This window comes from Aulonocara sp. 'chitande type north' Nkhata Bay, linkage group LG7, assembly GCF_057382095.1.
Source record: "Aulonocara sp. 'chitande type north' Nkhata Bay isolate Kocher_YH1m ecotype deep benthic linkage group LG7, A_spYH_male_GT1.1, whole genome shotgun sequence".
Taxonomy (NCBI): Eukaryota; Metazoa; Chordata; class Actinopteri; order Cichliformes; family Cichlidae; genus Aulonocara; species Aulonocara sp. 'chitande type north' Nkhata Bay.
In genome coordinates, this window is record NC_141350.1 from 355,156 (window position 1) to 382,779 (window position 27,624).

At 41.1% G+C, this 27,624-nt stretch overlaps 1 protein-coding gene across 3 annotated transcripts in view; it reads left to right on the forward strand.

Annotated features, from left to right (window-relative positions):
* Positions 1 to 283: 283 nt before the first annotated feature.
* Positions 284 to 27,624, forward strand: part of siah1 (siah E3 ubiquitin protein ligase 1) — a 37,310-nt gene continuing 9,969 nt past the window's right edge. Inside the window, exons 1-3 of one of the 3 annotated variants that reach the window (XM_086297848.1) lie at positions 284 to 443; positions 16,719 to 16,775; positions 16,877 to 16,889. Coding sequence is in view for 2 of the 3 variants with exons in the window: in XM_086297849.1 (XP_086153975.1) it covers positions 12,413 to 12,530; positions 16,719 to 16,775 (175 nt within the window). In the remaining variant the exon portion in view is untranslated. Of the gene's footprint in view, positions 444 to 11,544; positions 12,531 to 16,718; positions 16,776 to 16,876; positions 16,890 to 27,624 lie in introns of those variants that run through there. The other 2 variants (XM_086297847.1, XM_086297849.1) reach the window with 2 other exon arrangements.

Consider the following 27,624-nt stretch of genomic DNA (forward strand, 5'->3'; position numbering starts at 1 on the left):
GAATAGTATAATGAAGTGAAACTAAGGTGAGAACCTGCTAGACGAGCCTTGATTTTAAGGCGATAGTACAAGTGTGAGCATGCGTTAATATTCTTTGTAAACGGTGAGAATATTTTCATAATGTGAAACAGCTTCAAAAGATATGCAGTAAATTGTGTGGGATGCAATCATATATGCGTATATTTATTTTCGCATTATTGTTATTATTATAAAATTGAACCATTTCGAGCAACCTGCAATTCGTGCAAGGCGCGCTCCCGTGGCAAACTTAACTGTGCGCGCTCTGAGCGGCTGGTACTTAACGCCTGCCGTCTCGTCTCTGTTCCAGGAGCTGAGCCAATGTGTACATCGAGCAAACGACGACAGAGAGGGATCCTGTGTCTGTCCCGGTGCCACACATTCACCTGTTTCTCCGTGGTGAACTGAAGGATAATTCTTTCGAGGTAAGCGGGTGTGCCGCAGACAGTGAAACATCAGATTTTCGAGTGGAGTGTGTGTCGGTGAAAACAACAGCCCCGTTGACTAGCAGAGCAGACGCTAGCTTCCTTCGTTAGCGCAGTGCTAATAATGCTGGCGGTTAGCTAGCCTACTGTCCGGCTTGTTTGCTGATCTTTTAAACGCCTCTTGCCTGCAGTGGTTAACGGGTTGACACGCGTAGCGACTAAACGTTGTTGTTAACGTTTACTAACTGGTGTGAGTGGGGGGAAATGGAAGGGTACCGTTTCTTAGCATGTTCACACACCAGCTAAGCTAACAAACTCACCGACTCAGCTAGCTAGTAAGCTGTGGGATACTGCTTTACGGCAAGACGAGGCCTTGTGTGCCTGCAGTGGAAACTGTTTGCTAGGATACGCCGTTGTCTGCCTTGCAAAGACAAGGCCATTTTGCTTTCAAAGTAGGTTAGACCAGGTCAACAGAAACTCGTCGTGGCATTGTTTTGTGTAGCACTGTTGCTGGCATAACGGCTGTAGAGGAAGTGATGACTAATGTTTACTCCAAGTAAAGGTTACAGTCGGAGTCGGCGTGTTTGACTTGTCTATTATAAGACTAATGTCAGCTCCTGGTCGTTATTGATTATTAAAGGGCTCTAATCGCCATCGTTACATGTTCACTGCAGTTTGCATTGCATGAGCAGTAGTTGAGCGATCACGTAGTCGTTTACGTGGACACCTGTAGATGAGTTATGAATTAGGGCTGTGGACAGATGCACAGTGGTATCACAATATGACCTTTCGCTGAAGTTGGCTTAAAAAAGCAACCTCCATATTGATCACAGTTGTTGCCCTACTTTACAAAACCTCTGCTCAGGCTGGATGGATCTAAGCCGAGGTCAATCAAATAATAAAGCCATACCACTGTTTATGTAGCACTTTGCATACAGACGTGCAGCCCATAGCTCCTCACAGAGTAAGACCAAATAAAACGTAATTAAATGAACCTAGACAAAGGGATGCACTAGTTGTAAAACTCTGGGATTGTATTACCAAAAACCCCCCCCAATGTGACTGTTTAATTCTTTCAGCTTTTGACAAATTAAATACTCTCTAAACAGGCCTCCAACCTCCGAAGTGCTGGACTTGTGTGTCATGCTTGAAACAGTATTTGAGATTTTACAGTAAGATTACACGGCAGATGTCGGTCTGGTCAGGTGTAGCGTCTCATTATCTTGAGATGCAAATTATTGGAAGTACATGATCTGCCCTACAGTTGGAAAAATATGGTCTTTTCAGCATGTTATAAACATGAGAGATACAGGGTATTGATTGGGAGGTGGGAGTCTGTTACACTGTAATTGGGAATTGCAATACAGGTTTTAATAATTGCAACTTGTATTTAAATATCTTCTGTCAGGATGTGGTTGATTTCAGTTCACTATAATTAATCTCCCCTCTCCTTGAAAACCAGTTATTGGGCTGCACTTAGATGCTAGATACAAGTTCTGCATTGTACCTTAAAAACACTTCTTTACACACTGAAATTTTTCTCATTTTGCTGCAGACCACAAAATCAGAGAACCTTTTTCTTTCAGAGACCTTACACACCCATATGTATGCACTGCGCTGTTTTAACTGGTTGATAAAGTTTGTCCAGCTATAACATGTCTTTAGTCCATCTAACTGCATTTGGCAGGGAAAAGAAACACAGCATGTACACGTGTATGTATGATCCTTCTTGGTTTCTGCTGACTGCCACAGTTAAGTGTTGGTTGTCTGTAATGCAGCAGTAGAGATGAACTTGTTTTGACCCAAGGGTTTTCCATAGCTTTCAGAGAGGCTTAGTCACTTGGTATTGTAGCCCCCAGGGTGGTTTTCATATGTGGATGAAAGCTGACAGATGCCAGGATCAAAGGATTTATGTCATTGATAGGAAAGACTCATCCTTGTGAAATCCCAAAGCTCATTAAAATGCAAGAAAATAAAAGCTTGCTTTTTCATCTTTCATTTTACAGACTGTATTTAAGAGGTTCCATCTGGAATGGGTTTGTTTATTCTGACCAATGTAAAATGTTGTTAAATATTTCTTTTATCAAATCTCTAATGCAGTATTTGCTCTCAGTGGAATAGCACTTGGAGTTAAAGGCAGGAAATGTCTGAACCATTTGACCACTATGCAGCAACCAGCCATTGTTAAAACGGTGACAGAAGTGGATGTCCGGCCAATCCCTCCCGCCTCGCATGCACACACGCTTGTTGAGGAAAAGGACTACAAACTCTATGGGATTATTTTTTTTGATGACCAAAGAAACAACCTGCAGCCTATTGTCTTAGCTTACCCAGCGAGGGTTCTGCTTGTTGGCTCAGAAATTTCTCAGATGCTGGTGCTTTGTTTTATTGTACTCATCTTAGACACGGCAGTGCCAGGTTTCCACCACAATACGTTGGGTAATCAAACATGAAGATGATTGTCGTTGTGTGCAACTCTCAGCTTCAGCTCAACATAAGAAATGATTACCTTTTTAATTCTGCCAGTTGTCTTTTGTATTTGACTTCTGAACTGAGGATAACGTAACCACGTATGTGTGCTCACGGGCAATGTTGAACGGGCACATACTGCTTGTTCTGATGGTTAAACCTGTCTTCACTGCGAATTCTAGTTTCCCACAGACTTTCCTCGGGTAACACTCCCAGGTATGTTTGCCAGCACGTTCCTGCACTCAGTATACTTGAAAGGTCAATTGCTGCTGACTGCCTTACCTCAGTACTTTTACTTGCAGTGTTTCCCAAATAACATAAGTGTGTGCAGACCTCATTTTGCTTTCATGCTGTTGTCAGCTGTATTATGTTATGATGCTTCCTGTGCTTGGGAAGACTGACCCTGGTTCCCCATGGTGTTGTCTTTTTGGGAAACACTGTGCTTGAACCTCAAACGGTGGTGTGCATTTGATGTGCCTCTTCTCTTTCCAGCAGTAGACCCTTTTTGCTGTTAGTTCTTGGCCAGTTGGTTTAATTAGCATCACATTCCACCCTTTTTCTTGAAAGCTTAGCTGACTCGTCTTGTATTTGAAATTCAAAATTCATTTGGTCCATCAGAGCTGCCTGTCTACTTCTGTTGCTGCTCCTGCTGTCACCTGACTACCTGTGTGCTTGTGCATGCATGCGTAGTGTCATATGACTTAGGGCTGGGCGATATTGCCTAAAATTCGTTTGTTCTATTTTGAAACTTAAAGCGTTTAAGTTTCAAAATAGAACAAACGAAACAGACTACTAAATTGTCAATTCCACTTAGAAACAAAATATTAATTCTAAAAATAAATCTTAGTTTGTTTTACAGAAGAACAGACAAAACTGACTAACTTTTGTCAATATCAAATAAACTGAGAACTAAAAGGAAATTCTCAATCTCTCCTTGTTGTATAGCTTAGCTTTTCAAACAGTTTTAACAGTTACTTTAGTCTGACAAAAGCCGAATGACGAATTAGCGCTTCCAGTCAGAGACTGAGGCTACGTCCACGCGTACACGGGTATTTTTGAAAACGGAGATTTTCAGTTTTCGTTTTAAAAAATAATCCCGTCCACACATAAAGGCAGAAATGAAGGAAAACGCTGCTATGAACATGCCAAAGCAGCAGGGGGCGCTAGATTCCTAACCGTGCCGAAATGTTGGCCAATCAGAAGTCTAGAAGCCTCGGTGGGAAAAAGTAAACAAAGCTGGGGCATAGAAGCAGAACAGAGTCGTATGTGTGGAGGGACAGTAACTGTGTGTATATGTAAGCATTTAAACACTGCAGAGAGTAGAATTAACAGTAACAGTATTGTAGAAATTCATTTCACCGAAACAATAACGTGGCGCACAGTGTGACGCATGCACCAGTTTATTGTATTTCCAGACTTGCTTTCGGCACAATTTACAGTGCACGCTACTCTGTTTTTTGTCAGACTTGAAATAGCCGAAATACCTTCACACTACGGAACTTCTATGGCTCTTCCGTTTGACAATCTCTCCGGCATTGGAACCATCATCTGTTTTCTCTTCGGTCACTCATTTCCTCCATTACGCGCTGGCTCCATTACCCGCTGGCTGCTTCCCAAACAAACACACGTGCGGCTTGGCACTTGTGCTGTACGTAACAAGTCACGCGACGTGACGCTGCGGCTGTGATTGGTTCGGCTCTGCGCTACTTAATTTGGATTGGCTGACTTTTTTTTTTTTTTTTTTTTTTGAGGACAAGAGCGGCGAGGTCTATCGCGATAGCTTAATTTCTCTATCGAGTAAAAGTTATATCGCGATACATATCGTTATCGTTCTATCGCCCAGCTCTACTCAAAGGTAATTAATTAGTAGTGGAAATAATTTCTGGTTCACATTACAGAAATGTAGCAGTGACAATAATATTGTATGTTGTAATCGCACTGGTCAATTAGTGATACAAAACAACTGTTTTATCCTGTGAATAAAAGTATGTTTTTGTCAATGTACCATGGTAATAACAGAAGCGAAACACAATATTGTGTCGGGACAATTCACTATTTATGCACAATAAACACAGGAGCGACAATTTCTGTTCAGCGCCAGACTTGCTTGTAACCTATATCACCAATTATGTTATGAAAAATGACATTAACTACTACAAAACACTGACCTTTGTGGAAATGCTTTGGAGCAGACTAACCTGTGAGCTGGAGTGTTCTAGGACGTTATATTTGGTCTTTGAATAGCTGCAATCCAGGCCATCCGTCGCCTCTTTGTTACTTCGGAAACATGGCTCGAACAATTTCTCTTCAACGACGTAATCCGATAACAACCGATCTCTTTACACCTCGGCTTCCCGTGGCTGTCATGCGACCGGCTATTGCAGTTAATAATACAACAGCTTCTTGCCATTTTTTTTGTGTTTTCTTTTTATCGCTGTGTAACTGATTTCAATTGAAAGCCTGCGTGCGCTAGTACCTCTTGCCACGAGTTCCCAGAATCCTTTGCGGTTTTACCCCTGAATGACGTCACATTTTCAATCTCTATATACTGCAACAACATGGGAATAGAACAGCTGCGAGAGAATTCAACATTAATGAATCAATGTTACGGAAGTGGAGGAAGTGCAGTTTTTGGCTTTCCCCATATTTCAAAAGTGCTTCATCTCTTTGCTATGACTGTCGCCCGCCAGAATTTGCAGATGATAATGGTTTTAGCCGCTGCGATGCTTTCGACCAAAACAGGCAGGCGGAGCTTGATGACATCATCAACATGTGCTATCGCGATAGAGATTTTGACTATATCGCTCTATCGTTGGCCAAATTTATATCGTTTATATCGCCCACCTCTAATATGACACGAGACGAGAAATGTATTTTTAAGAAATATTATCTTTGACAGTCTTACAGCAAGGGTGAACTTGAGATGTATACCAAGTTGTCCTTTTGTTGACTAATTACATGTGAAATTTGACAATAACAGATTTATTTTTATTTTTTTTAAATATAAATGTTGATGTGTGTGAAGACAAGTCTGTGACTGAACTTTTTAGGAGATCTTTGCATCTTCTACTGTGCTGGCACAACTTTAGCAGCTGGCGTTGAAAAAAATTATAAGCATGACAGCTGTTTTTGTCCAACCTAATACTGGCGGTGTGTGAATGTGAGAAAGAGAGCAGTGAGTCATCGGCTCACTAACAGTGAGGTAATTCTAGATCTGCTACTAATGCCAAAGGGAGTCCCTGCTTGTTTTATCTCTGTGTGTATTTCTATATTAGGTGCTAACACACAAGATAGGGTCTGTGTCTGTCTGTGTGGTTGGTTTTGCCTCCACCTTGATATCCCTGTTCTGTGTGGCTTCTCCATGGTAACAAGCTGCTAGGCTGCATTGTTCCCAAGTTGTTTTTCCTGCTATGGGAAAGAGCCAACTGTTGACTGGGTCTGGATTTTGAAATCAGTCCATTCCATTTCTGTAGCACTATGAAATCAAACTGTAGTTGGTGGATGATGATGATGATATTATTGTTATTATTATTGTTGTTATTATTATTATTATTATTATTAATGGTTACAGTTTTATGCATATATGCAACCTGTTGCCTTGATTGAATGAGAATTGAGCCTGCTTTAAAGTTCTAGCATAGGAGCTGTAGGATCATGCATGGTGCCTCAGTAAATGCATAGATACACCTGCATGTTTATTTGTGGTGCTTCTACTTCAGGTTGTGGTTGTTTTTTTTTTTTTTTTTTTTTTTTTTTTTTTTTAAACATTGTGTCTTTTTAATATGTATATTAAGACTGGCCCTGTCTTTGAAGTAGGTGGCACTTAATTTGCAGATGAAGATCGAAATAACATGCCAAAGGTCGTCTCTTTAGTGAGCATTCACAGACTGAAGTGGAAGTGCCTTGCTGTGTAGTTTGTTTTTGAAGTGAAAGTGTGGTTGCAACATGATATTCTTTCTCCTTCAAAATGCCAAACGCACATTTGGTCCGGATGTGCACTTTGAACAACGATTGACCCTTTGTATTGAAGTATAATGCATCGTAATGAAGAGGGTCTTCTTAATGTTACTGTGTAATTACCGTATTTCCCGGACTACAAAGCGCACCTGAATATTAGCCGCACAAGCTAAAATCAGGGGAAAATCCTGTTTTGTACATACATTAGCCGCACCTGACTAAAAGCCGCAGGTGTTTCAATGTTGACTTATCATATGTAAGAGAATATGCACAAAGGGAATTGTCAGGAAAGAGATGGCTGTTTGGAGACATCACTTTTATTAATATTTTGAAAAACAAGTTACGGGTACATATTTGCATAACTTTTTAGGTATATGTACAAGTAGCGGTAATTACAAGTACGAAACATGTACTGTGCTTCATAAATGAGTAACAAATGTAGTACATAACAATAACCTACAACACACCAGAAAAATGGATTCAGACTACCTTTTAGGCTCAGGTGCAGTGACACGGCTTTAACAAGAAGAAAAGTCAAGTCATTTACCACCATCTTCCTGCGCACTAAAACCACCAAAGTCCTCTTCTCCAGTGTCGGATACGAACAGGCTCAGGATGGCTACGTCATCCACTCTCAGCTTCTCTCCTTCGTTGTCACTTACAAAACCAAAGAAATCCTCGTTGTCAGAGTCAAACACCCTCAGAAGGGCCGTGGCGGTGTCCTCCTCTCCATCATGCAGCAGTCCAGCCCTTCGAAATCCGTTGGTGATCATGGATGTTTTCACACTTTTCCACGCTGTCAGATTCCACCGGTGGAGTTGAGCATAACTTGCTTTTCGCAAGTTTATCGCCGCTCGTCATCCACGACTCCCGCTGAATGCGTAGCGTTAATTTGAAGTTTGTTTTTCGCGCTACTTGTACGGCACTATGTTGCCTGGCGGATGAAAACGTGACCAACATACCACTCTTGAACCCAGATACTGTGTGTCTGATCACATGCCCTTCCGCCAGGCAACGTAGTGCCGTACAACAGCGGAACAAACAAAACAAATCGTCTTACGATATGACAAAAATCATGGACAATCCATAGAAAAGTCGCACCTGACTAAAAGCCGCAGGGTTCAAAGCTTGTGCAAAAAGTAGCAGCTTATAGCCCGACAATTACGGTAATTTCAATTTGTATTTGGTGGCATTTTTCTGTTTTCTTTTGGTCTGCCAATGTTTTACCTCTGAGAATTTTACATTCAGTAGAGACAATACAATGTTTGTAAACAGAAGTGGAAAGGGTCTTGCAAATCTTTAAATATGTTTTTTATGAAATCAGAGCCGAGGAATGCACAGTGACAGCCTGCTGTTAGTTCACCTATGCAAGAGAGCATCTTAGAACAATTGCACACACAATCAACTAAGTTATGTGAACATTGTTTAAAGGCTAAAAGGAACCATTAGCCAACTGCCTGCTTTGCTCTGTGCGTGTTCATCAGTGCAATCATTTTTGTCTGAATTTTTTTTTTTTTTTTTTTTTTTTTTTTTTTGTTTTTTGGACACAAACTCCAGTTTTAGACTGTTTTGTAGGTAGAATGGATGCTGGTGCAGTTTGCTACTCAGATGTGTAAAGGTTTTAAAACTGGGACTGAATGTCCACAAACGGTCCCCCCAGGTTCTTTCAGTGTCATGATCTCACAGATTTTGCACTTGTCATAGATGAAAGTAGTGTATGCAGAAATGGGTTTTTAAAGTTAAAAGTTGAAGTAGTAGCCATGTTAACCCTGTACACACAATCACACTCCCCAAGCATACCTAGACCCAAGCAGGTCTAGGTACCCTTGCCCCTGGAGGGGGAAACTGCACCCAGACCCAGGTAGTGTTACCCTTTCCCCTGGGGTGGAGAGAAGCAGACCGCCCCGACTCGGCGGCAGCAGCAAGGAGGCCCCACATTCCAGACCCCAATCGGACGGCCAACTCTTCCTCCCAGACCCCCGCTCCAGCAGGCAACAGAGAACGGGGGTGTGTGAAGACTCCAAACCTCCCTCCGCCCGCTCATATGTAGTGTTGATGCATGTGTGTTCTAAGGTGCATTTAAAACCCAAGAGGGCATGGCGCTACCTCACAATACATTGCTATCTACTAGACAGACATCCTTTTGATAGTTTGCGATGTCGAAAAATGTGTATTAGTGATTAATATTGTTCCCCAAGACCCAGATGGAAGTAAGACTAATATTAATGCAACTTGTAGGACATATTCAAATATCTTGTAAACAATTTCAGAGACCTAAAATTCAAATAAGTGCATTTTTAAAGGACCTACAGGCATTTTCCTTTCTATTCACCACCCCTCTCTATGATGATCAGTGTAGTGTACCTATTGTTGAGTATGTCACTGAACTGATCACACTTGAGTGTTAATTTTCTCGTCTGCCCCCCCCCAAAAAAAATCACCCTTTTTTTTTTTTGACTATACTGACTAAACCACGAGCGAGACATGGGGCATGCTACCGTACTGCCTCTGCTGTAATCTTTTCTCAGTGGTTACGCCACATCTGTTCGCATTATTGCCAGACAATATAAACCGAATACAGTCAGAAACTTGGCAGCAGTAGAAGAAATACAGGCGCAAAGAGAGACCGCTGTAACACGCATGCACAATGTGGGCTGTAAAACAGAGCTAGTGACAGTAGCCAATGCCCAAATTGTGTTATTAAAAGGGGCAAGGGCAATATATACAACAATGAGCCATCTGGACCAGGCAGCAGTTCATCACTGGCGACCCAAACATGTAATCCCCTACATCCACAGGGGCTACAGAGGAGAGGATGGAAAGAGAAACTATTTACACCTTAAACATCCTTCAGTAGTGCAGATTTTTGCATTTTGTCATGCCAATAGCATATCAATGAACTGAAACAAGATCAGTGAGTTGGAGATGTGAAAGGCATGCCTTGGTGAGGGGTTGTAAGACAGGATAGAGTAAAGCACAAGCCCACATTTCCATATGAAATGACGCTGTCCTTTCCTTTTACAGTCCGATTTGTTTTACTACCACGCAAGTAACTTAAAAATCAAGTGAATTGGCACGACCTGTCAAAGATGTGCCCTTAAATTCTATCTGCCATTGTCACACAGAGTATAGAAGAAAGGGCTTAGTGTCCACATACAGGCTGGGAAAGGGACGGCATGAGGTAGGTGTGACTGTGAAACCAGAAGCATGTGGTTCAGACTTGTCACAAATTGTTACAGTGAGCGTACCCTGGATAATCCTCTTTTGTGAAACTTAAGTGACCATACACATGCAAAATGGACTTTTGAGAGGCTGAGCACAGAGATTGATCAGGAAAGTCTTTACTGAGGGCACGTGCAAGGGCTGTTTTCTCAGACTTGTACTGGACGTTTCTTTTCAATTGCAGTTATTGCTCCGTTGGTGGACATATAAAAAGAACGCAGGTTTAAGGAAGTTGTGCATCTGCTTCACTTTTCAGACACAGAAGCATCATCCATCACATATACTGTCTTCTTGTAAGCAGAGTTCGTTTTATAAAAAGGTATTAAAGTTTGAATCTCTTCATAACCCGAATATCATTTGTGATTTATTTTGCAGTTCAAAAATAGACGTGCACTTTTGGCAGTACTTGCAGGCACAGCACACACTATACAGCAGTCGTTCTACGTCATTGCTCGCATTATTGTCGGCCACGATGGTGGCCAGAAGCAGAGTCCGTGAGTCATCGTGTTTGGGGGCAGTTACATCTGTGTTTAGATCTGTCCATATGGGATCAGATCACCAAGACGCACTCGAGTGCTGCATGTGAACCGGGTCTGTGTTTCCCTGTGCACTAAGCTAACTATCACTTTCTCTCCTGCTGACAGATTGCAGCTCACAGTAATATTTAGGTTTTTTTTGTTTTTTTTGTTTTTTAAATCTTGCTTCCCTTCTTAGTTGGCTCAGTTATACACATGTGTTTGTGTTTGTGGTTTTTTTTTTTTTTTTTTTTTTTGTTTTTTTAAAGAGAATATGGTCCTGTTTGTAGGAGGAGAAAATTGACTAACAGACCTGGATTTAAAAAAGTTTCTTGTTTGACTTGTTTAAGCTACAGAGACCATCATTTTGTTTGAATCTGCTGATTTAGTGTTTGAGTGCTTAATGCTATGCACAGACCTGCTGCACTGTGGCAAGCAATGTGAGGGTGAAAGTCGATAGAACAGAATGAAGAGAAAAGGCAGTGAGAAAGTGAGGTATGGTGTCAGTGAGGGCAGCTGGTGGTACAGCCTGCAGCCAGATGAGGCTGAAATCTGAGACTTGCTTAACCACAGAGGCAGTGGAACGGAGGGGGCAGAGAGAAAGAAACACAAGTGGGAGAGCGAGAGAAGGAATGTCCACCTAAGAAGGGGAGCGAAATACGCGAGCTTGAGGCAGGAAAAAATGCAAGAAAGTATACAGACGTGTACATACACTGTCTGTATACTTTCTGTATGTATATTTTCAGGTGCAAATAAAATTTGTCAAGTGTCAGCTGTTTGAGGAGAGAGGGTTATGTGTTTGGGTAGGGAGTGTCAGGGGAGAGCGGGGAGGGTGTGAGCGAGGCTGCTGTTTGGACTGACATTGGATGCCGGCTTAGCTTTGCTCTCTGTCTTTCTCACAAACGCACCCAGCAGCAGCGACACCAACCACACTCTTGGACGGAGAGAACTTCGCTCAGTGAGGGAGTGACTTTATTTGGGACACTTTCTTTGTTTCCTTCTCTCGCAAGTCTTATCATCTTAAGAAACCAAAAAAGCAGAGCTTTTTCCTATCAAACTTTTATATATATTTTTTCTACCTTCCAACTCAAGTACACTGGACAGGATTTGTTTTTCTATCAAAATCACCCCTGTTTGACTGTGGGAAATGTTCCTCCCCCCCAGCAAACCTACAATTTCACAAGGTGGTTGTTGGATGCATTTGTACCTGTTAGATGCTGCAGTGGTGTAGTGCCAAACAGTTCCTGAAAATTTGGCACCAGGAGAAACAAAGGTGGAACTTGCTAAAGGATAATTATCCAGTGTTGAAGAAACTCTACTGTGAGTTGGCTAAACTGCCTTGCTTTGCTGTCTGTTCCTGTATTGACCGATTAGGGAGAAACAAGGGAGTGGCTGACTGACCACACACCAACAGACTGCTTACAGACTTGATTTTCAAGGTTTTAATTTTAACAGAAAACAAATCTGATGGTTTGTGTCGAAGCATTGCAGTGAAAACATCGGTGACCTACTTTTTTTGTTTCGTTTTTCCCTCTCTCTTTCCAGCCTTGGCCACTCTGTTGTGCCATCTCCTCTGAGAACTCATTTTACCAGCTATTAAGGATCAGTTTGCCTCTCTGGACACAGTTCTTTCATTTCAGCTTACCCCAACCCTCATGAACTTGTTCTTCTCAAATGGGTGAGCAGGAGGATGAAACATGATCCTGTGTTTTGTCGTGTGTTTGGGGCAGCAGTAACACTGTGTGGTTTCCATGGAAAAGGCCAGAGAAATATGGCGCAAAGGGAGCGTATAAATGCTTTACCTCTATGTCTGTGGTACAAGTGAAATCGAAGCCAGCTAGTGTATCGCTGCAAGCTCCACCCTGGAACTCCTTGCTCAGACTCTTCTCATGTGTAGCCACAAGGAGTGTGCACAGGACTAAAGGTATTACACTTTAAAACGGTAAAGCACACAAAAAGCCCCCTCTCCTCCCCTCATCATCAGCTCAATGCATTTGTCCGTGTATCTGCAGGGTAAGATGTTGTACAGTAGTGTAAATTCTAGTTGTAGCTTTGTTAGCATCAAGCTGACAAATTGATTGGCCTTTCTGTTGCTCGAGCGTAGCTGGTGAAAGTGTGTTCTGTATGTTGTGACAAAATGTGCTGAATAGTTTCTTTGTGGGTGAATACAGAGGAGCCTTTCAGCAGGCGCCGCATGCGTGCATTGTGAATTACACTGTTATAGTGTGTATGAAAACTTGGAGTGGGCCACTTAAGAACAAAGAACTGCATGTTTTGTTGAAGCCTAGCTTGTTTTTGGCCCCCCCCCCCTCTACTCATGGTGTCTTTTTCCCACTTGTATCTCTTTGCATTCTTGTATTCCCCCGAGTGCTTATTTTCCGTATACTTCAACTTTTCCTGGCTTCAGTGTGCAGCATATCTTAGCTTCTCTTAGTGCCCCCCCCCCCCCCTTTTTTTTTTTTTTTTTTTTTTTTTTTGTGTCCTTCTGTTTTCACATGTACCTGAGGTGCTATGTAGTTGTGTTTTGTTTTTTTTGTTTTTTTCCAAGGTATGTGTTTGTTTTGTCTAAAGCAAATGGCTTTAAAAGGCTGCAGATTAACCTAAAGGAAATGTTGTTTTCATGATGCCCACATGGTGATTTCCGTTATATCAGATCCTGTCAATCTGGTATCCATTGAGAAAGTCAGAAATGAATTAGGCACTCTAATCTAAAATGGTTGATGAGACTTGGTTCCTTGTTAAGTGTTTTATAAGTAGAAATACAAATCTATCTAAATTGATTGTTCTTTCTTAGCATGGTGAAAGCTTTCGAAGTGTGCTCATCCATTAAACTAACAGTGGCTAGATTTACTAACAACCATGAGTTTGTTCCCTGTTGTACACAATGAGATGAGCCCAGGCATATCTGAGAGCAAGAGTCACCATTTAGTACTGAAGATGAGAGCTACTTCAACAACCTCCAATAAGGACACAGTACTTTGCAACATGTACAAGAAAACTGTCCAGATTAACCTCCTACGACCTGCGTCCACATATGTGGACATCACATTTTGGGTTATTTAGACCAAAGTACTCAATTTTGCACTACAAGGACCTGATATCCACTTACGAGGACATTATACTCCCACTGTTCTATCGAAATTTGAAACAAATATCCTCATATGTGGCTCTCATTTTTCTTAGAAACAAAAATCAGGTAATTCTTTGTTTTTACATTCATCGGGTCCCAATATGCCCAAATATCATAGAGAAATTTAAAATGCATGCCGTGGAAGAGTTCGGGTCTTAGGAGGTTAAAGGTGTAAACGACAAGTGTTTCTCCACCTTTAGCCAGCACAAATACACTGAAGGTGCAGCCAGACTTTAAAGGACGAGAAGCTAGCAGCCGGTGACTTGGGACCGAAATGTAAACACACGACTCACCCAGCGTGGCAGGAGTACTCACTAGCTGCGCTTCATATGACAAGAATAACAAACAGTGGATGCAAATTACTGTGGTTATTACTGTGCTTATTGTGGTTAAGCAGCTGGTTTGAATAGCTTGACCCAACATCTGAGGTACAAACTTTATTTTAGTTTAAAATAACTTCCAGAGCATTCTCAACAGTCACAGAAGTTATTGTTAAACAAATATGTTTTACCTGAAGTATCTAGAAACAATTTCACCTAGGTTACTTTTGTGCTGCGTCACTAGATATAATACTGCTTCTCCTGGCATCTTGTTTCAAAAGATTGCCTCTTCAGTATCCGATCTTTGAGTGATGATTTATCAACCCTGCTTCCGGGTCCAAACTACACTGCATTTATTAAGGTGGAGTGGGGAAAAAAGTTAGCTTCACTGCTAATGTGTTTATATCATGCTAATATACTGTAGCTGTGTAGCTACCCACCACGTAGCACATTATTATATACCAGCTAGCCCAACTTCAGTAACCCTACAACCGTCACTGCTGTTTAGTTTTCTGTCTTCATTTATGTTGGAAGTGACAGCAGAGCTGTACGTCTTAATTTTTCAGAAACCCCTTAGTCAGAACATGCTATATCATGTTTAGGTGGAAACTAGCAAGCCAACTTCCTGCTTGCTTCTAACTCTGTTAACCTTCATAAACTCTGTTTTCATGGATGCCTGGATGTTAAACCTATTTGTTACACCTGGTAAAGCGGCCACATTGATCATTTTATTAAAGGTGAAAGGATTTAGACAGTTTGTAACTCTCAGTGATGCCGTAGTGTTCATTTGACTCATTTAAAAAGGATTGAAAATGATCTTTTATTTAGTTGCAATTATAAATGGTGCTGCCTGCAAGCTGAAAGTATCAATAAAATGTTGTGACCAGCTTTTTGTCTGGATTATTCTATATTGAAGTAAAATGGGCATGATATTTCTGGCCATATCGACATGATAATTTGAGGCGATATCACCCACCCCGAATTACAATGACAAATGTGCACTATATTAAGGGCAGAATGAAATTTTCTCTGGCAGATGGCAGCTGTGTTTTGAAATGTACATATGTGCACAGTTTAGCCCGCATGCAGTCACCTCTGTAGAGGATCACATTATTATGACCCAGACACAATGGCTACATGTCAGTTGTAACACAGGCACTGACTGAACAATACTGGGGACATTGTGGAGTAGGGCAAGACTAGGGCTGGGCGATATATCGAGTTTTTTTTAAAAATATCGATATATTTTCATACGAGATATAAGATGTGACAATATCGTTTATATCGATATAGTCTATGTTACGTTATAATTATACTTGTGGAGCCGCAGGTTTGCCTCTCTTTCGTCCACTTTTGTCTCTACGCAACGTTACTCGGCCTCGCCTCTCCTTCACTGAACACAACTCCGCCTCCCCCATAGCTTCACCTGCAGGCAATGACAAGATGAAAGCGGAAAATCTCCGTTAGCGAGTTACCGTGCGTGGGGCTGGACAGCGTCAACGTGTTAGCGAGCTAACCGCGCTAACGAGCTAACCGCGCTAACGACATGCAGCCCGGAGGGGCTGCACGGCCTAAAATCCTTTCATTTTCTCAAAAATCGACAGTGCGCCTTATGTATGAATTCTGGTTGTGCTTACTGACCGCGAACCGATTTTATGTGGTACACAGCGCTCAGCAATCTGTCAAAAAATGTTTTAATATGACTTTGCTAAGCTACGGAGCTGCACCGCTTGATGGATTGCCAGAGGATTACGGCTACCGAGGAGGAGCCTCGCGGAGTGATACGTACTGTGTGTGTATAAGGACCACAAATGGCACCTGTTCAGAGACGTGGTGCAGCTGTGAAATCTGTCTCTTTGTTATTATGCTCAGCGTCTATTAGTTTACATTTTGACTGCACAATTGTGAGCTTTTTGTTATGCACAAAAACAACATTGTTTTCTTTTATTTATGGACCATGATTATTTAATAAATGCTGATAATTTATTTTTGAGTAATTTCTTCATGTACATCTACGCTGTATGTAAATAAAAGTGCCCGTGTGACATCTGGGACACAGTGTGACTAAGAACTCTCTTTTTGTTCTTAACTTATGGCTTTAAAAAAAAAATCGAGATATATATATCTTATATCGCCATCCAGCTAAAAAAATATCGAGATATGAATTTTGGGTCATATCGCCCAGCCCTAGGCAAGACGGCACAGTGTGAATCAATTTTTTTTTTTTTTTTTTTTTTTTTTTTTTTTTTTTTTTTTTCCAATATATAAAGTCTCGTGCTAATGTATGGTGCATTAGCAGCACAGTGAGTGGCTTAAATGCCTTGAAAGGCTGGTTGTAGTTCGTGGAAGTGCACTAAATCTGCTGTGCCCCTCCTGATCTCCTATAGCCAGCTGGCACCATTTTAAAAACTAGACTGTCATGATGGAAATCCAGCTTATCGGACTGACTTGAGCATGTTATTTAACATTGTTAGAAATTACAAAGCCAGGCTTCATGTTTAGCTGGTGATAAATGTGTGTAATTTGGTGTACTTTACTTGATGGTTATTATTCCTGTTATATGGTAGGAACATTGTTACGGTGGGATCGGTCTGAACCAGTATCCCTCTAGCTTTGCTTTTCTAACTTGTGTTTGTTTACTTTGCTCCCTTTTCTTTTCCAGAGGTCCCCACATTTCAAGAGGAGACGAAAGCCTTATTTGGAAATCTTATGGACGAAGGTGTGTATTTTAGTTTTCCCCCTGTTCATCTACAGTTATAGTGCTTATACCAGTGTTTCCAGCAGGCTTTTTAACCGTATCTGTCCTCATTCCTTTTGTAGTCCTAGCTACGGGGTGAGTTGTTTCCTGTTTTGGGAATTTTGGTGCTCTTAATTTACTTCACTTGGACAGCACCTAACACACTGTCTAATGTAACACATGGAGGGGTATGCAAGATGACTTTTATTTCTCCTGAACACAGCAGGCTGTGTGCACAGTCATTGTTTGTCTGTTCTTTCTGTCATCCTCCTGTCCACCCTCTCGACACAGTGCAGTATCTCTCTCTGTCTGGTTAGCTGACTCACTGTTCCTGTCTCTTCAGTCTCTTTGCGCACATGATTTTTACCTTCTTCGCACACCTTTTGCTGCACCCTTCTCGGAAATGTATAATTTTGCTATAAAGGAGAAGAGTTGTCCTGAATTACTCAACAGTGTGTTTCGATATTTTTTTTTTTTTATTTTTTTTTTTCCGTGGTTGGAGGGGTGATAAAGTAAATTCAGGCTGCAGAAGTCATTTCTAAGCCACCTGCTAACAACAAAAGTTTGCTGCTTGTCTTTTCTTTTCCTTTTTCTTGGGAGCAGCACCCCCTTGGCCTCTCATGTGTCAGCTAAACAAGTGATGCTATGTTTATCCCTCCACACTCCATTTAGCTCTGCAGCTTGTTATAGCCTTATATGCCGCAAACTACTTATTGTTTCATCATATGTATTGTTCAAGCCAGGAAACTACAAAGGAGAATAATTCGGTATCCTTTAGTCTGGTTTGTTGGTGGCATTTTGTGCTAAAATTCCAGCTGTTGTTAATAGTAATCTCTATAATATTACCACTATCAACACAAAATAGCCCAATATCAGCACTTGTAGTGTGTGTGTGTGTGTGTGTGTGTGTGTGTGTGGCAGCGCTGCTTCTCAGCTGCTAGACTACAAAACCCTTCTCCCCCTTTCATGGCCCCTTGGTTGAGGTCCAGTGATGATCTATTTCAGTAAAGTATGTTGAGCCATACATTAGTTCTGTTCAGTAATGCAGCCAGTTTTCTTCAATAAGATGGTGCTGCAGTGTACTCTTGTGTGACAGAAGCACAGAAGCCACGCCTTAAGCGCACAGACGTCCTTTCACAGAAACACAGCTGGTAGCTGACCTCCACATTTACCAAAGTAGTAAGTTCACGGTTGTCCTTTTTTCCCTTTCCCCACTCTCACATGAGCGCATGAGGTGCATGGCACAGTTGTCAGATTGAACAGAACAGATTCTACATTGTCATGATCATGTTAAGACTACATTCATATGGCTCTGTTTTATTTCGGTGTGTTTTTGTGGACACCAATTATTGACAAGTAAACAAGTTTTATAAAGGTCTCAATAGATCTACAACAAATGACTCTGCAGTTATGAAGAAACTATTGTCTTCAAGCATAAGCGCTAAGCTGGTGATGCTAACACATGCTGGATATTTCAGTCTTGCCTTTGCAGAAAGTCCTGAGCTAATTTGGTCTCGCTGTTCCTGGTGCTGTTGCTAGCATGTTAGCTAGCAAAGACTTTCTATTAATAGCTGCTAAGGCAGTATCTCCATCGCAGCAGATGTGTTTACAGGCAGGCAGGCAGGCAGGCACAGGGAGCACTAGCTAATAGAGCGTCTGATTAGATCCAGTTTTTATGTATTTATTTTTTATTTATTTATTTTTTTAACCTCAGCACATGGCATGAGTGTGTGCATGTGAGCATGCAGACAAGATTTACCCTAGCAGGTAAGGCAGTGCTGCCTACTGGTAGCACTGCCAGCTACTAAGCTAGACATAAGAGGGATGCTTACACAAGTAATGATGGCGTAGATAAAAGCATCACATTCAACACTCGTGGCTACAGGTTTACGCTATTATCTGGCAAATGACTCCACTGTCAGCAGGAAATGAAGTAATTATTATTGCTAAAACATGGGTTTTTAGTGCTGTTTGCGTGTTTTTCAGAAAAATTGTGTAAAAAGCTGAAATTTGTGACACTTTCTGGAGAGCTGGAGCTTGTGCAAAGAGAGCGTATTCAAACTTATGTGGCTCTAAAATAGCACAGTACAGCGGCGGCCTTAGTGGAGGATGGTCTCAAAGTGACAGTCTTATTTATTTGGTTTTTCTAAAGGTCTTCAAAAATTGCTGGTTATTGCTAATTCTTTGAATCACCATCAAAGGGAAAGAGGAAGTGCTTCCCTTCTGTAAAAACAAGGACCCAAATGTTTTATCAAACATCATAATTTACTTGCTAAATGGAGGTAAGTTGCCTGGGAAGACCTCAGAAGACTACCTATGAGGGCCTCTGACTCAGCTACAGCAGCAGCTGAGTATGTTTTCTTCTACTCTTTTTGAAATTGTTAAATTTGTGCTAAGTTTGATCATGACTGCTCAATTCACCTAAGCTTTGGCAGCAGTTTTCTGGTGGTGTTAATTTCCCAGCTGTTTCGTCTGTCTACATATCACTGTGATGTCTCATTGGCCGATTCTCGTCTTGTCTTCACCTCCCACACATACAGTCCCTTCTCCATATTATTCCTGTGTGCCGGCCCTCCCTGTGCTGCCTCTGTCTGTAGGTAGGTAGGTAGGGCTATAAAAAGGAGCGGAGTAGATGATGTAGTCCACCCAAATTACTGTACTGACCTGAAAAATGTGACCTGAGAAATATTCTTCTTCATCCTTTTTTTTTTTTTTTTTTCTTTTCATCTTCCCCCCCTCTGCACACTCTTGTTCTTCTTGCATCCTCATTGCGGTGTCACCCCATCAGTCTATCGTCACGCCACCTTCTTTTTTTTTTTTTTTTTTTTTTTTTTTAAAACCACCTCCTTCCTGACTCAAATGGTTATGTCTGATTCATTCAGATGGAAGCGTGTTTCCACCAATGGGGAAAAATATCCCTGACACTAGCTCACTCAAAATCGTGTAGTGGACAGCATCAGTCAGCTTTCAGTGTATAGTAAACACGAACAAAGTGCTATTCATGTTGGCGAGTAACGCAAGGATTTCGTCATTTCTTAAACCACATTGGTAAATGGTAAATGGACTGGTTCTTATATAGCGCTTTTCCACTCTTCTGAGCACTCAAAGCGCTTTACACAACTTGTGCATTCACCCATTCACACAAGCACAACTGACATTCACACACATTCATACTCCGATGGATGCATCGGAGAGCAATTTCGGGTTAGTATCTTGCCCAAGGATATTTGGCATGCAGACTAGGGGAAGCCGGGAATCGAACCACCAACCTTCCGATCAGTAGATGACCTGCTCTACCACCTGAGCTACAGCCACCCATGACATTGAAAGTACTCAGCACTTTGCATATTCATGCCTGCCAGCTGTAGCACTGGCAGCTGATGCCATCCACCTCCTGCTTCCGAGTAACAAAGCAATGACGTTTTGAGAAGCATAACTCAAAGTTTAGGATTATGGATGCAATCTTTTTTTTTTTTCTTTTTTCTTTTTTCCTTTTCCAGTTGCGTAAATTAGCCTCCGTGCATTCTCCTCTTCCTCAACACAATTGTTTTCCTGCCAGTCACATTTGGCTGCCACCTCTCTCCTTTGCCTCACAGGCCATCTCATCCTTATCCACAAACCTGTTACCAAGGCAACTACACAGCACATGGGAAACATCAGTGCCACACACCACTTTACTGTCTGGTTGTTATTTAATTAAAGTGACAGAAAATCTGCGTAGCTGACTCGTTGCAGCGATGACAGTGTTTTACACCACAGTGACAGAATACTGAAGAATACTCTTCCTGCACTGTAGGCTTTTTTTAAAGCATGGTAGAAACCATAAGATTTGGTTTTCACAGAAAGATGAATTTATTACCCCTTAAGATTCCATCCACTCTAAATATAATCAAAAAGCTTGCATTAGTCATACAAATAAGGAAGTGTGGTAGAATGACGAGTCTCCTGAGATTGCTCCAAGTGGGTTATCGTGATTTCAGTGAGGAAATGAAGCTCTCTGGTATTGGCACGGTTTGTGTGCTACAGACTGTTTAACTATGAAGTGTTTGTAATTCTGGAGATTAAACATTAAGTGTATGGCGAGTGTAATAAGCGCTGGATTGGGCCTAGCTGTGAGAGAAAGGATTAGCCCAGCATGTAGCCGCACATCATCATGCAAGCTGCAACGGGAGGAAAGAAGCAGAGTTTCCTCTTGATTTTTATTATTATTATTTTTTATTTATTTATTTATTTTTGGTGTCGCTAACCGGACAAGATTTCCTATTCTGGGGTCCGTTCTTCGTACCTCGCTAAGTAAGTTAGCTGGATTTGATTGTTGACGATTTCGCGTGATCTTGGATCGTTCTGTTCTCCGAAGCTCATCTGGGACTTGCTGTCATAGCAACAGATCCGTAAGCGTAAACCTGCTTGGGAGCAGGCTCACTTTATGTAAACAGGATTAGATCGCGGCCACTCAGGTATGTCCGCTTCATCTATACGAAAGCAACAGCGATATTTTACCACTGTTTTTCCATAAATAAATATTATCAATGTAACTAAAGCTAATGCAGTATTTGATTCTGTTATTGATTTCATACAGATACATACAGGTCATTTCCTAAAAAAAGGGAAATGTACTATTAATCATTCTATTCCATGTATTTGATTATTTCAGATGTAATTCATATTTTAGAGTAGTAATAGTAAATTACTTCGTGTAATCAAGATGAGAGACCACGGCTATAAAAGCGAAGGTGGATTTGGGAAGCCTGTCGCAGCCATGTCCTGTCCGTATACGCGAGCAGCCCATTGCGGAAGGTGCAAGATTGATAAGGAGAGTGTTCAGAATTCAGCGTATATTGCGGGATAGACAGGATCCTTTAGCTCAGCGCGACAGTGTGCTCATAGAGAGATATCGATTTTCCCGTGAGGGTATTATTTACTTAACCAACTTGTTGACGAGGGGGTGCAGGACCACCACCTGTCTTTTTTTGCTCTGCCCTTTTCTTGGTTGCTGTTATAAACAAACAGATTATTTCAGGGTCTCTTTCCAAGAGACTAAAAGCAATATGAGTGATAAATATTACCATTCTGTAGAATATTCTTATATTTCACTTTTACTTGTTCCCATGTTCTAGTGGGTCCTGTTGTGGCTCTAATGTGAAAGAGGATATGATATAATGTATGATAACATAATAGATTTACCCTACCGCCTACTGGTGTTGGCCAGAGGGGCCGATGGCGCGATATGGCAGCCTCGCTTCTGTCAGTCTGCCCCAGGGCAGCTGTGGCTACAATCGTAGCTGCCTCCACCAGTGTGTGAATGTGAGAGTGAATGAATAGTGGCATTGTAAAGCGCTTTGGGTGCCTTGAAAAGCGCTATAGAAATCCAATTTATTATTATTATTATTATTATTATTATTATTATTATTATTAAATTACTTACGAGTTTAATTTGTCAGCAACTTTCTGCCAGCCCTCTCTCCTTGCTTTTGCAGCCTTTGCAGTGTTCCCTTGCGTTTTAATTAAACTCTGAGGGATTTCAGGAGTTTCAATCAAGAGTTCTTGCTCTGCTGCCGAAAAATACTGAGCGCGCTCCTTCGACATTTTCGCCGACCAATCAAAGGGTTGCAGATCAATGTTTCTACTATTGATGCGTAGCCCCTGTTAAGCCACCCAGTGATCTCACATTACTTCATCCAGCTATACTAATCGTCAACAACAGGTGTGTTCGGAGAACCGGAATAGCGAGCTCAAAGTTGGCGCGATGATTTGATCTTGGATGTGTCATTTGATCTTGGATGTAGTAAGCGAGGTACGAAGAACGGACCCCTGTTAACAGATGTTTGTTTATAAACACTGATAAATGAAGTGGCCATATAAAACAACTACATCACCATCGGGCTATAGCCAGAGGTTTGCATTCCAGCATCCTTTTGATTTCCACACAGCTTGTTTACTTTTGTGCAACCAGACCGTACAAACATGATTCAGGTCAGTAGAAAACTAGGGCTGTGCGATATGACCAAAATCTCATATCCCGATATGAGAATTCTATCGTCCCGATAATGATATAAATCAAACGTAACATTTTCTGTAAATTCTGTGAATCTCGGGCAGCTCGTCTTGCAGGAAGTGTTTCCAGCTGCGCGTCATGTAGCTGGAGTCGAGCGTTTTAACCGATACATGAAACGATACATTTTTAGACATAAGTTGTAAAGGGCGCCGTTTTCTTTGAGTATTTATTACACGGCGTGCTGCGGGGAAAAGCCTGTTCTAACGTTTGAGTCTAAGGTCTATTTTTTAGCACCTGGCGGCTCTTTTTTGCTTTTCATCCGTAAATAATCTGCTCTTTCACGTGATTCAGTTTATTTTGAAAAGTCTCAACAGGATCTTGAGCTTTATTGTGAAAGGTTTATGTGGAACATAAACAAGCGGACAAGTGATGCTGTTACTGTTGTTGTTGCTAAGCACAACGCATAAAAACAGGCGCTTGTCCGTCTGTAGTGTGGTTATATAAAATATAAGAGAACTTTAATAAGTTAATATAGCCACTACAGTGACCACCAAAACAATGAAAAATATTGCTGTAAACAGTTTATTTTGCGACACCAGGAAACAAACGACAGCGTAAAATGAAACGATAGACGTTTTTATATCGTCATCTGATATATATTGTTATATCGAACAGCCCTAAGTAGAACCGTCTAACGCTGGACTGGACACAAACGGGAATCAATCTATTGCCAAAAGATGATTGATATTCATACGCGCTGTACATATAAATATTATTCATTTATTATATAAATTGTATAGTAATGCATTTCAATTCTCAAACTATACACATTAGATCAATCCTCTTATGAACATGCATATCATAAAGTATTGATTAACATTAAAGGTCTGCCTGGTGTAGAGGACTGAGTGATGGCTAGAAGGCGCACAGCATATTTAGTATGTTGTCTAAGACCCCACAGCTGCTGATACAGACCTAACGGAGACGCTCGGTCTGAGTGATGACTTTACTTCTACATGCACTACATGAACTTTCAGCGCAGTTTTTGTCTTTGATCCGTATGAATGAAGAGTTAGGCAAAGCTACAAAAACAATGACTCAGTTGGTGCAGAGAAGCAGCTTGGGGAATGCATTTAATTTCTCCTGTGTAGTTTATGGGCTGTTCTGTCATTCTGTTGTGTGACAGCAGGAAATGAAATTGCATACATGAGAAAAGATTTGTGAATTTGGCTGTAGTTGTGAAGCAAATTGATATAAATTGCTAACAGAGACAGCTGAACTGCACTAAAGCACATGAAGCCAAATGAACATGGAGATTTGTGTGGCTGTCTGTTTGATGAAAATGCTTAATGCCTGCGCAATTTGTGGTCTTGCTTCGGCATTTAAGTTTTTCCTTATAGCTCTGACCTGTGTATGAACAGTTGGAGCTAACACTTTAGCTGCATCAGTCCTGCTAGGACACAACAGCATGGGCATCATCAGTTGAAGTATTTAACAGGTCTTCTGTGACAATTAGACGTCACACGTCCCTTTTTGATATTTTACCAGTCATTAGGTTTGTCATGAAGCCCACCACACACACAAAAAGAACCAGATGCCCTTCCTGATTTATCCCTCCCAGAGATTTGACTCCTCCCAGTGTTGAGTCTATGAATATTTCAGGTGATGTGTGAATGTGTAAACTGTACACTATGGCGCTAAAGCAAAACCAAAAACTATACCTTGAATAACAGTAAAGTAAACGTCTTAATTTGGGAACAACGTTCGCAGCTTGACTCAACAGTCAACATATATGCTGTGGTGTATATAACAGTCATATAGCATGTTGATAACTTTACAGTAAAAGAAAGTGTTAAAGGGGGGAAAAATGCTTTAATTTTGTAGGGGTGCAGCAATACACAAAATTCACGGTTCGGTTTGATACTTTGGTGTCACGGTTCGATGTTTTTTCGATACAAAAAATGTTCATGCTTTTTTAATTTGTCATTTATTAAAATTATAAATGTATATTTTACCTCAAAAGTACAGTTTTTAAATTTAATGTTGCTGAAACAAAGTAATAAAAAAGAAAAAAAATCTATCTGATTGAGGAATCACTCATCTTTGGAAAAGGGAGTTTATTACAGAGAAATGGCTCTTTCCAAAATAAAAGCTATACTATACGCTTCTTCTGGGCTGTATTCTCAGCAGCATATTAAACATATCAGGTCCCCATAAGGAGACTCATGTGCTAACGGCTGTCTAAATTACTCGGGTAAAGTTTGTAGCATGCCTGCTTGTTGTTTTTGTCTGCTTCCACTTGTCTTTAGATAAGATAAGATAAGAGAACTTTATTAATCCCTCGGGTGGGTTCCTCTGGGAAATTCGATTTCCAAAAAAGCACAGCACCGACAGAAGTTACAGAGTTATACACACACACATATATATATAAATACAGAGACAATATAAATAAAATATACGAAGGGGATAAATAGAATAAATAGGAATAAAAATAAAAATACAAGTGAATTGCACATTTCAAGTATTGAGTCTATTGCACTGTTGACTATTTACAAAAGTATTGCACAAAAGGTATTGCACAGTGAGGTGAAGAGGCACTACAGCTTAGTTGTTCCCTCCTTTGTCCTCCTGTTTCCCCTCCCTCTCCCCTCCAGAGAGGAGTTAAACAGTTTGATGGCGTGTGGGACAAAGGAGTTTTTAAGTCTGTTAGTTCTTGTCTTTGGGAGAAGCAACCTGTCACTGAACAGACTCTTCTGATTGTTTATGGCCGTGTGCAGAGGATGCCTGGCATTGTCCATAATGTCCATCAGTTTCTTTAATGTCCTTTTCTCTGCCACTGTCACCAGAGTGTCCAGCTTCATGCCGACCACAGAGCTAGCCCTCCTGATCAGTTTCTCCAGCCTGGATGAGTCCTTCTTTGCTGTGCTGCTCCCCCAGCACACCACAGCATAGAAAAGTACTCCAGCAACCACCGACTGGTAAAACATCCTCAGGAGCTTCCTGCAGATGTTAAAAGACCTCAGCCTCCTGAGGAAGTACAGTCGGCTTTGGGCTTTTTTATACAGGTGCTCTGTGTTGCATGACCAGTCCAGTTTATTGTCCACCCACAGCCCGAGGTACTTGTACTTGTTGACCACCTCCACCTCCTCCCCCTCTATCTGAACCGGCAGTGGACCTGCTCTAGACCTCCCGAAGTCCACAACCAGTTCCTTAGTCTTTGAGGTGTTGAGTTGCAGGTGGTTTGTGTGACTCCATGCGACAAAGTTCCTCACCAGACTTCTGTACTCCTCTTCCTGATCATCCTTTGCACTAGGATGCTGTTGGAGTAAATGTGCAGTTAGGGCTGCTCGATTATGGCAAAAATGATAATCACGATTATTTTCACTGAAATTGAGATCTTGATTATTTGACGATATTTATTTAACCCTTTAAGACCTACACTGGACTGTCGGACTATAGAACAAAGTCCGCCAGAACTTATATTATATTTTTACATGTTGTAGTGCCATTTGTGGGAGCATTTCAAGTTGCTATACAACTGTTATAGCCCATATTTTAATAATATGTATGCATTAAGTCCATAGTAACTACATTAATTGCAAAAAAGTGCAATAAACTACAAAAAAAATTGAAAATCGTTTTTGGTTTTTTTTTTTACATATATTTCTATTTGGAGAAATTTAAGAGGTTTATCCCTCAAAACTTTAAATACAAAAAAGTTGCAAAAAATAGTTTACAATAACAGGAAACTTATTTTGAGTGTCTTAGTTTTATTTTGGAGATACACCAATTTTCATATATTGCAGGAAAAATGAAAAAACAATCCTATGATGCAAAGAAAACAGCAGGTGCATCAAAATAAACTATTTCCAGCAGTGCAATTCGAGTTCTAAGCATCCCAGAAACTATTCAGAAAAGTCAAACATGACCAGTATAGGCTTTTAAGGCCTACAAGTAAAAAACTACAATTTCCGCGAAAATGACGTCACTTCCGGTTTCGGCCAGGAAATGGCGGACATGTGATAGTTCGCGCTGACGTCTGTTTCACTGTGGGAAGTGTTACGAACAGCTGATCGGATCGGCAAAGCGTGTTTCTGGAATATTATGTTTTTGTTCCTGCAAGAGCTTTTTATGCAGTTTTTGCAAAGCTTTATGCGGAAGGAAACCGTGACCGAGGACAAGCTGATGGCATCAGATGTAAGTACAACTCCTCCGGTTTCATATGCAAAACAAATTATTGCGCTAGCTTACATGGTTCAGGTTCTACAGGGATTTAAAAATAGTTACACAACACGGAGCGTGCTGCTCTGACCGGCTTTAAAGGTTAACAATGACTTTAAAAAATAATATAAAATGGTGTGCAACACCACTGAAGGGTGTTTTTTTTTTTTTTTTTTTTTTTTTTTTTTTTTTTTTTTTTTTTTTAACCTCTCTTTTCAACCAACGGCAGTCACTCTCCTCTCCAAATAACTTCTGCTTAGCTTTCCGAGCTTCCCTCTGGTCCTCTTAATCAGCGGTCTCCAACCTTTTTTGCGCCACGGACCGGTTTATGCCAGACAATATTTTCACGGACCGGCCTTTAAGGTATCGCGGATAAATGAGGGAGGGGCTAATAATCGGCTCAGTCATTTTTAATGATCGTTGAAAGCCCAGATCGTAATTGTGATTAAAATTCGATTAATTGAGCAGCCCTATGTGCAGTCATATTCGTTGTGTTCCCACTAGTGCTGTCAGCGTTAATCTGAAATGACGTTAACACCACAACACGGCAAATCTGTTAACGAGCTACCGCGGATCGCCCCGTGTGTGGGGCTGGACGGCCAACACGTTAACGAG